The 10743-nt window shown below is 53.9% G+C and overlaps 2 protein-coding genes across 2 annotated transcripts; both read right to left on the reverse strand.

Annotated features, from left to right (window-relative positions):
* Positions 1-2522: 2522 nt before the first annotated feature.
* On the reverse strand, positions 2523-4658 carry COL26b_005807 (uncharacterized protein; the record flags this gene model as incomplete). Its single annotated transcript, XM_053178642.1, has 1 exon — positions 2523-4658. The coding sequence occupies one exon, from the start codon at positions 4656-4658 to the stop codon at positions 2523-2525; it is 2136 nt and encodes a 711-aa protein (XP_053037462.1).
* A 4158-nt stretch (positions 4659-8816) lies between these two features.
* Positions 8817-10459, reverse strand: COL26b_005808 (uncharacterized protein; the record flags this gene model as incomplete). Its single annotated transcript, XM_053178643.1, has 3 exons — positions 8817-9275; positions 9333-10325; positions 10439-10459. 3 exons carry the CDS (start codon positions 10457-10459, stop codon positions 8817-8819), a joined length of 1473 nt encoding a protein of 490 aa, XP_053037463.1.
* Positions 10460-10743: the final 284 nt, after the last annotated feature.

A 10743-nucleotide genomic window follows, 5' to 3' on the forward strand; every position in this document is an offset into this window, starting at 1 on the left:
TGTCAGTCCAGAGTCGCCTCGCTGCCTTGCTTGCTTCTGCGGTCGGTGTGTGTGTCTCTCTCTGTCCTGACCGGTGTCGTGTCGTGTCTTGTCGTGCCGGTGTCGCCTTCGGGAGATGATGGGCCTTGGTCTGCACCGTGCCTGCTTCTTGGACGGACCTCGGAGGCTGGCTTGGGCCTGTCGCGCAGTGCCTCGCCGGTGCGGAGCGGACGGGAGTGGGCGAGAGTCAGGTTGAGCGGCGGTATGGCCAAGCAACGTAAGTTCGGGTCTGTTGGGGAGGAGGGAGAAGAACGAGAGGCACGCGAGGAGAGACGAGGAATTGGCTTTGGGGAGCGAGCGATTGTGCATCAAGGTCTATGTTTTGCATGGCAAGTGCGTGCTGTGCGTTCGTTCGTTCGTTCGTTCGTTCGTTCTTGCCGTGTTCTGGTGCTTTTTCTTGGGGGGGGAGGCAGGTGCAGCTGTCCGGGTGTTTGGGCTGCACCTGCACCTTGCTGCACCTGCAACTGCAAACTGCAACAACAAGCCGTGGAAGGTCCAGGTCCAGGTCTAGGTCCAGGTCCTTCCTTCCTTTCCCCGCGTTAGTACCACCGCCTGCCACCTGCCTTTCCATTGAGGTGGCTTGAGTGGCACTTGCCCAAACACCTGCCACCCGCTCTAGCACCTCTTGGGCAGTTTGTCCGCCCAACCAGGCGTCGCTTAGCCGCAGAATAGCGCCCCGAGTCCGCTGTAGGCGTTTCTTCCAGGCATGGAACGCCGCCCATGAAGGAAAAGCCATTGGAACCGTGCCCCATCTCCACCTCATGCTTCCCAGCGCCGTTACAGCGCCGCCTGGACCCCCCGAGGGCTGAAACACGCAAAGGGGTATATGCGACGTCTGCTACCAAAGGATGACGCTGACAGCCTTTCGAGATGGAACTCAAACTTGGAATGTTGGCCATGAGCTCGACGGATATCTGATACATAAAACTGGATAACTTCTAGTGCACTGGGGCAGATGCGATTGTAAAAGTACCATGGATCCAGGGATAACGAACGGGACGCGTCTTATTCAATGGAATCGTTAATGCTTTGAAGGAATGTCTTAACGAGTAGACTTACGCACCATTTTACCCCTGCGGGTTGGATTCGGTGCTCCGACTGGACTGACGAACGGAACGAATAATTTGGGATGCCGGACAACACGGCCCCACCTCCGCCGTACTTCCGCACCGCAGTGGGGCGGTTGGTGCCGAAATGCCCGGACATCCTTCGGATTGCGACCCAACATCGCTCATGGTCAATATCGCATGCTCATGCTACATCGAAGTCCATTACATTGCGACTCAAAACAGCAATAGTTGAATTCTTGCTAGGCCCAAATTGGGTGCAAAGTTGTTTGTACACGCCGAATTTGGACCATACGCGGAATTTAGTCCTCCCCACCCTATGTGCCCTCTACGCCGTACAAACCAATGGAAACTCTGCCAGGCTTTTGAGAAGCCATTCGTTGCCCGACTGACGCCGGGCGGCCAATCGGCTGTCAGGCCAAGTGACCAAGCCGGGCCGAGTAGTAGTACTTCGGTTGCTGCGCCGCTCAGCTGGGTCTTTTGCCAAGAACCCCATTCACATCAAAAGAAGAGATCTGCCCGAGCCCACCAGCGCAGCATCACAAGTAGGCTTACATTTTGGTCATCCATCTGCCAAGACTGCACAGTGAACAATTGCGTTAGTCGAAGAGACCAAACAACAACCAGTGTAGGCTCACAAAGGATCACGAGGAGCGTCTCCCACTAAATCATCATTAGGAAAAAATGTCCGACTTGGATCCACAAGCCCCCATCACCTGTTACCCCGAGCCTGTCAACTGCCACTGCCCCCACGGCAACTACAATGGCCCGGCCGGCTTCTTCAGGGTCGTGGAGGCGCTCGTTCACTACTACGTCCCGCCGAGATGGGTCAGACAAGTCATAGGTATTACCCTATTCCTATGGTTTGTCATTGCAGCCACGAACCGATGGCTGGAGTTCTTCGTGAGGGTGGCCAGGTGCCGCAAAGTCAGAAGATTGGGTGGCGACTGGCCAGCTGCCCTGTCCGTCTTTGGGGACGAGTCTTCCGAGACTGTGAAGCAGAGAGAGGCTTGGGAACAGGAGAGAGTTCGTGAGTTGGGTAAGAAGTAGTGAAGGGCTGTCATCACTAGGAGATCCCAAGGCGATCAATACGAGGCTTTGGGTTCATCGTCCACCAGCCTGTAAGCATCATCAAAGCAAACTTCTACAAAAGGCGGTTCATGATTTAGTGCGAAACAAACGCTTTATTTTCTATATCGTCAGAATCATTTCTCAAGTCATCGGTAGCTAAACAGTGGGGTCCAAAGATAACCAATCCACGACCGCTAGCCCTCTGTCGAATAGAAACCGCCCTCCATACAGCTGCCCCAACCCACCGGTCCAAAGAATTATCAAGCCAGGCTCATCGAAATGAAGCCGAGCCGGAAGAAGAGAAAAAGGAAACATCGTCTCGTCGATTTACAGGAGGCCCCCTTCTTACAGGAGGAAGGCAACACCGAAAACGATGCTGAAGGCCAGGGCGCCGAAGCTGGCAACAGACTGGCTGGAGCCGGCGGTCACAACAGTGGAGGGTGTGCCAGGCGCGGGCGTACCCTGACCGCCGTTGCCACCGTTGCCTCCGTTACCGCCGTTGCCTCCATTGCCGCCGTTGCCGCCCTCGTTGCCAGAGCCTCCGTTGCCACCATTGCCACCGTTGCCGCCGTTTCCTCCGTTGCCGCCCTCACCACCGGGAGTGGTGCCAGAGGGAGCAGGGCCGGGGCCAGGAGCAGGGGCGCCAGAAGGAGCAGGGCCGGGAGCGGGAGCAGGGCCGGGAGCGGGAGCACCGGTAGGAGCGGGGCCAGGGGCGGGAGTGCCCTCGCCGCCGTTGCCACCGTTTCCGCCGTTGCCTCCGTTGCCGCCATTGCCACCGTTGCCTCCGTTACCTCCGTTGCCGCCATTGCCTCCGTTACCTCCGTTGCCGCCGTTTCCACCGTTGCCGCCATTGCCTCCGTTGCCGCCGTTTCCACCGTTGCCACCCATGCCGCCAGTAGGGGCAGGAGCAGGAGCAGGGCCAGTGGGGTAAGGAGTCTGGGTGACGGGAGGAGGAGTGACGACAACAGTCTTGCAGGCATCGCCGTTGCAGACGACCTGGGTGGTGGGGGGAGGGGTGATGATGATGTTGCAGGCGTCACCGGTGCAGGGGGGAGCGGGCTTGCAGGTCTCGCAGGGCTTGACCTCCTCGCACTTGCCGTCGGTGCAGTCGAAGTGCTTGTTGACGTCGGCGTAGGGGCAGGTCTGGTGCTGGCACGAGCCGTCGGAGCAGACGTACTTCTTGTTGCACTCGTCGCCCTCGCACTCCTCGACCTTGCAGACGTCGCCGTAGCAGGTGATCTTCTCCTTGTTGCAGGAGCCGTTGCAGGTGGCGTACTCGCAGTTGCCGTTGGAGCAGATGACCTTGCGGCCGCAGTCGTCGCCGTGGCAGACCTCGGGCTTCCAGCAGTCGTTCTCCCAGACGAGGCGGCGTCCGCAGGAGTCGCCGTAGCAGGGGTAGTCCCACGTGCACCAGTCACCGTAGCAGACAAGCTTCTTGTAGCAGTCGTCACCCCAGCAAGGCTGGCCAGGGACGAGGGGAGTCTTGGGCTTGTAGCAGAAGGGGCCCTGACAGTCGGCACAGACGGGGCAGTAGGTGGTGGTGACGACCTCGATGCCGGTGCCGGCGGTGCCAGTGGTGGTGACGGTGAAGGTGGTGGTGACGGTGGCGGTGGTGACGGCGCCGGTGCCGCTGGCACCATCGACACGAACGTAGATGGTGAAGCGAATGGTGGCGGCGATGATCTGGCGCTTGAGGACGGCCTCGGAGGCACGGCCACCGCAGCGCTGGGTAGGGTTGCCGCCGCAGGGGATGTTGCACTCGTCGTCAGAGACGGCAACCTCGTTGACATCATCGACGAAGTCACCGCAGAAGCAGTCGTTGCCGAAGAGAGCAGCGTAGCGCTTGCCGGCAGGGCAGGCAGCAATGCAGCGGTCGATGGTCATGGACTCGGCGGAGAGGGTCAGGTCGAAGGTGGGGAAGCTGGAAGGAGAGCCAAAGCAGCCCAGGAAAGTGAAGCCACCAACGTTCTGAGGGTTGGGAGCGACGGTGGCGCTCGGGGTGGAGGTGGAGTCGGATCCGGTGGAGGTCTCAGTGCCGGTGGCAGTAGTCTCGGTGCCGGTGGAGGAAATGGAGTCGGTGCCGGTGGTCTCAGAGGGGGTGCCGGTGGTCTCAGAGGGGATGTCGGTGGAGCTGATGGGCTCCTCCGTGCTCGTGATGTCGCCGGTCTCGGTGGCAGAGGGCGAGTCCGTGCTCGTGGGGAACTCCTCGGAGGACGTGCCGTCGTCAGTGGGGAAGGTGAAGCCACCATCATCGGTGGAAGCGGAGACGATCTCACTGACGCTGGTGGAGGTGATCGGGATCGCCGTGGTGATGGTGGAGCTTCCGGAGGTGATGACTGTCGGGATGGAGGAGACGATCACGGTGGTGGAGGAGGAGGTGAGCACAGTCGACGAGCGAGTCGTCGAAACGGTCGAGGAGTTGCTGAACAACTGGCCAGAAACGACCTGGCCCAAAAGGGCAAGAGCCGCCACACGATGCATTGCGAATGAACGAGCGAAAAAACACAGGTAAAGAGTGACTGAAGACCTCGGGTACTAAACGAAAGAATCGAGGCTGAAGCGAGAGTGAGTGGCGAAGGATGCCGGAGTAATGATGGTGAGGGTGAGGAGAGAAAGAAGAACGTTCTGAACTTGGAAACTCTCCAGTCTCTTATACATGCCGGACGCTCCCTTTCCCTCCAGCCAAAACAAACCAGAACTCCTCGTGTGTTGTCCCCGCCTCACGTCTATCCCTTCGTCTGGCATTGTCTCCTGTGTGACAAAATGAGCTTGCATGCCTCGCTGACACCAGCACACACTCCCCCGTCTCCCAATCGGCCCCCAGCCCTTAGTCAACAGACTGCAATTTCCTCGCTATCTTTTCCTGTACCTGATTTGATCATGTTGAGTTTAGCCAGGAGGTGAAGAATGGATCGCCTCGTCTGGGAACTCGCCGGTTCGCGGTGTCTCACCTTCCCCGCAATCCAACGAAGGGGGCGCACAACTCAGCAAGGGGCCAATCAATAGCCAAAGAGACCATCAGAGAAAAACAAATCCTCGTTCCCACACCTCAATAACCGTACATTCCCTCCGCCTAAGCTTGGAAATTGGGCCCTGTCCATGGCGTTCCGCCCGGCGCCCTCCCGAGCTTCTCCTTGACGACACTCTGCATTTCTCATCCCTAGGCGAGGAGGGAAAAAACGTTCCATTTCCAAATTTACTCCCCTCTCTTCGGCTTCGTACTCGGCCCAGCCAGATCTCCTGACTTTTCTTCCCGACCCCCGAGATTCCCTTTTCCCCTTTGAGGTTTGCCCCTGTCCATCACCATGCGGCTCCCGATCCCGATCTTTTGGATACCAACCCCCAGGCTGCGAGTCAGACTCGTTTATTTGGCTTGGCCTCGGCCCGTTGGATGTTTTGAAGCGGAGACGTTTCCGGAGGGTCTCATCCAACGATGTTCTCCCTCTCGGGCAATCATTTCTTATTTCTCGAGCTAGGAAGAGGCGACAACGGACCATGACAGCATCAAATCTCTGTCAAGGATCTTGATCTTACGAGATCAATGGGTTTGTTCATAGCGCAGCATTACTGGAGCGTCCTAGACCGGATATTCTCTCCACAACTCTCCACAGCGGTGGCATTATTCCCACTTGCAAGAACGTGAGGAGTCACTACCTGTCATGAAAGCATCTTGACGGAATGGCCCAGCTCTTCTCTCAGCATGCGGAATCCTTTTGGACTTTTGGCATTAGTTTCGATTCAAAAATAACTAAGCCTTGATCCGATGACAGCCTTGCTCCATATCACCATTACAAATATACACCTTCCTAATGGACATATTCTCATCTGATGCTTTGACTTCAACGTAGTCATTTTGACATTCGCCATTTCGATGACAACGGTCGACGAAAAAACCTGATTTATGACGTGCGGCTAGATAATGAACTGAGAAACTTCTACGCTCTTGGATCTTTGTAAAATTCCTCGCCATACCCCCAGACCTTGACCGAACGTAAACTCTACCTGCGCTCCTTAGATTGCTCTCGAGGTCAGGCGCCTATAACAGCTGTTGAATCGCATAAGCTTCGTGGCAAAGTTTTCAAGCCTACTATCATGTGGCTTACATCGAGTCCTGCTGCAACATGATCTTAAACATGGCATCTTGATGATGACTTTATACTTACCTCATGTTGTCCTTCAATTGGATTTAAAGTCCTCTTGTCGATCTCGTAGGATGTGACTATCATGTGCAAAATTCCCATATGATCTCACAAAGCCAACCAGCTTCACAAAACTGCCAGCCTTGCGCGGATTACACATCATCAATGACCCCCAATCAGGGTCGGCACTGAGCTCTTGGTCCAACAATGAAAAGTGAGATGGTTGCGGGGTAGCGTACGCTCTCTTACTTTTCTTTCTTGATGATGCCACATGGTATCTAAGCTGCAATTCTAGTCTTGATACTATCAAGTCCATAATAGGCAGCCAGGCCATGTTCCTGAGTCCGCTCGAGTCAGACCCAGGCTTCGCACAGCAAGGCTCCGTTGACTGGGTCGCACTTTCAAATACCACCATCCCAACATCGATGGCGGTTCTGGCCGAATTTTATCACGCCGGTCTTTGAACCACTGACCGCAGCAGTATGTCAGGGAATCTTTTCCCTAATCTCTATTGGCATGAAAGGGGAAAGGATTATCCACGATGCGTTATCAAGGACCAAAAGCCTACAGCAGCTTTGGTGATGTTCTTTGGTATGGAATTGGAGCTGGACACACTTTACACCAGATGCCGAAGACATCCGATGGCGCATCCAGTGTCGCAATTGTTGCAGCATTAGCAGAGGGCTTCTCAGTCGAATTCGGGACCGCAGTGCTTTGTGAGTAATAAGAAGTCCTCCTGAACTCACTCTCTCATATTCACAATGGCTGGTGTATTCAGAGATTTGCTTAAGGGTCCTTAGTACAATTGGATTTGGTGTGAGAGTGAACCAGCTCACCAAGGTTCTAGGGTTTACAAACACTCTTAGCCCCGTCGATTGTTGGCCTGTTGGCAGAGAGTTCGAGGATGAGGCAAATGACACAGGCAGAATAGCGAACTTCCTTCTCGCCTCAGGATCAATCAATAGGGTAGAAACTCGGGCGGTTCAAGAATCCGTCGGGTTCTCCTGTGTTTGGGCATCTATATGTTCTGTGCGACATGATTTTTGGGTTATGGGCAGCGATTCTCGACACACAACACGAGGGTCTCGGAATACTTTCACAGAACTATGGCCAAAGGAAGAACTCTTATCAAGTCTGTTTCATAGTTGATGGACCTGAGCCCCCCCAAAGAGATATTGCAAACCAAGTCGACATAACTCGCTACTACCCGTCGTTCCGGCCAAACATCTTAGCGACCGGGATGTCGGCTGCAAGCTTCGAGTCCCCTTAAACGAGACTCTTTCGTGCAGTTATGGAGATGAAATCCGCGGCGTTCTCCAGGAAGAACCACATCTACTGGCCGAGGCGCTTGGTCGATATGCATTGCTCAAATATTACGAATCTTCCACTCAACTCTCCATATACTTGGATAAACACGAGTCTCCACGGGATCTCATGGATTGTCTCGTTATTGCAATGCCAGAACTTGGCTTTGCTCGGGATTTTGCTGCAGAAGTCCTAGAAAAGCAGCAAGAAAACTACCAGGTAGCCAAAACCCGTCGTGGGAATTACTATTGGCCATCAATCGGCATTTACGTAGCACTACGCGGTATGTCCCTTGAGATTAGAGGGATATGGCTTGCTTCTAATCAACTCGCATACGCACTTTCCAACGTCATATTAGATGAGGCATTGCATCCAACAAGGATCGGGTTGCGTTTCTTCGAACAAAGTATGGACAGAGACTTCAAACACTTAACGGCAGACTTCACCCCCTATGCATTCGAGACTGAACAGTATGTCGTTCGGGATGCGGCTCTCGTGGACTACATAGGCTTGTTCTCTGGCGAGATACATGGAAGCTTCGTTCAAGACATGAGGAGATTCAGAACCGGGCGACAAGTAGGGAAGGTATCTATTGCTGTTATAAATATTTGGAAGACCCCTTTCAGTCTCATAAAGATGCGAAGAAGTCCACATAGGGCGCGGCAGCGTGTCAATCAGTCGCAGTGACCAATTATACCAGAACATTTGTGTCCTAATCGGAGCAAAATGAAGCCGTAATACGACAACCTACTCTGCAATATGCTTTTGACCACCGAGGCAATACTGATGGTCGATGCAAGCTTCGCGGGTCTGAAAGTATGATATGAGCAATGGGGCAAGACTCAAATCGTACATGCGGATAATGCTCATACTGACAAGCACGAAAGCAGGTAAGCAGTAAACCTTGGCGAGGACTTGAGGAGTGGCTGGCTGGGATTCAGGGGAGCCTGGAAAGGCCCTTACGGCACCACTGGGGATTCGGTCAACTCGCTTGAACACGAGACATTGGAACAATGGGGAACTGTCTTTTTGGCATAATAGACTTGCAAACACGCAAAATGAGAAGAGTATTTCACTTTCAACATCTTGAAGAATCCACGTGCTTTGATTGTTTTCCTTGTGGCTAGTCTCCACCGGAAATTCCATTCTGGTGCTAGCCCGCGGAGCATTCAAGGGAGACATTGGCGAGATGAGGCTACGTGTTCCAAGCTTCATGTAGTGTCGCGATATCGATCTTTCCAATCTCCCTTAAATAGCCTGTAATATCCTCCTCATCTCTCCTCACTTCTCTGGCTGTCAGCCCGTTGCCGAAGTACTCGAACCGATTCTTCTCAGCCCCAGGCCTCCGGATGAACTGGAAGTCCTCCCATCTGGGGTCGCGAAGAATGTCGGCGCGGTGATGGAATGTTCCCGGCCACGCGATAAGCACGTGAGTCGCGCCGGCTCCCTGCTTGAACCAGCTATTGCACTTATCAGTCGTCACCTTGTTGTCGAAGTAGCCGTTGGCTATGTCGTTGAAATCCCGTGCAGCTTCCTCGCGTGGATCGAGGGAAGCATAGCTCTGAGTTTGAACATTGCGGATGCACTTTGCGATGTAGGTGGCTGCAATCTCAATCTGCAGTGGTACGGTCCCCCCGCGAGCGTTGCCTTGGGCCTAGAGGTATGTTATGTCAGCCCAGTAGTCCTTTTACCATCCTTATGCTGACCGTACCTGCAGAACTGTGAAGTAGTTTGGGAATCCTGGTGCCATGATGCCCAGGTACGTCTCTGGATACCCAATTTTGCCATCCGGTGCCCACTTCTCGCGCAGATCGATGCCATCATTCCCGACCAGGGGGAATGCCGCAGAATAGGTCGTATCAAATCCCGTTGCTGCGATGATCATGTCCACCTCTCGTCGCTTGCCATCGGTTGTAACGATGCCTGTTTCATCGACAGACACAATGGAATCCGTCACATAGTCCACCTTCTCCGACTGTAGCCCTTCTAGGTATCCCGGCGCGGGGGTCAACCGTTTGCATCCCGGTGCATAGTCAGGGAGGACTCGCTGAAGCCAGTCTTCGTCCCCGTTGAGCCGCTCCCTCATACCTTTGATAATATTTTCCCGTTGCTCGGCATTTTCTTTGCTTCCAATAACATCTGCCGCAAAACGATTGTGAAACTTTCTCTCGAAAGCTCTGCGATGCTCAAGATAGTAGGCTGGATCTTCTCGAAAGCGTTGTCTCTCCTGATCAGTGTACTTTGGACCTCCAGGAGCATCTGCTGTTGCCTCATGAAGCTTTCCAGCGAAAGTTGGAGTAACCCACGTTTTGGTGCGAACGTAATGGTCTATATGAGAAACTTCAGTGAGGATATTTGGCAAGATCTGCTGACCGGAGGCACCATTTCCAATCACAGCCACCCTCTTTCCTGTAATTTTGAAACCTTCAGGCCACCGTGCAGTATGGACGACCTTTCCTCGGAAGATGTTTTGAAGTCCAGGAATTTTGGGGAACTTTGGGTTGCTGATGCGACCTTGCGCGTTCACGAAAAACGCCGCTGTGTTGACGAACACATCCCCGCTTCTCAAGTCGCGAATCTCAACGGCCCACTGAGATGCTTCTGAAAGCCAAGTCGCCTTGAGAATCTCGTGTTCGAGGTGGACCGAATCGTCTAATCCGTGCTTGCTTACAACCTGCTCGTAATATGCCTGGATCTCCGCGCCCTTGGGGTAGTATTCAGACCAGTTTGTGTTCGGTTCGCAGCTCAGTTCTGCGGTATCAAGTTAACGAATCGGAAACAATTTCAAGAGAGTCAAATGCGAAAGAGGAAACTCACGATAGGCATGAGAAGGCACATCGCATCGAACTCCCGGATACACGTTCACAGCCCATGTTCCTCCCTGGATCTAAAGTTAGAAGGGGGCTCGGAAGTAATCAGTCATTGAGGTGATAGTCTCACCACTCTACTTTGTCGTTCGTAGACTTCGATTGTCGAATTCTTCACCTTATGGGACAAGAGAACGGCAGACGCTATGCCTCCAATGCCAGTCCCCACAATGATGATCTACCTCGAATCAGCAACGGCATTAAGATGTTCGAACGCCACGTAATAAAACCTTAACAGAACGAAAAGGCTCCCAA

Source organism: Colletotrichum chrysophilum (genome assembly GCF_026319265.1).
Source record: "Colletotrichum chrysophilum strain AFK26 chromosome Unknown scaffold_40, whole genome shotgun sequence".
Lineage (NCBI taxonomy): Eukaryota > Fungi > Ascomycota > Sordariomycetes > Glomerellales > Glomerellaceae > Colletotrichum > Colletotrichum chrysophilum.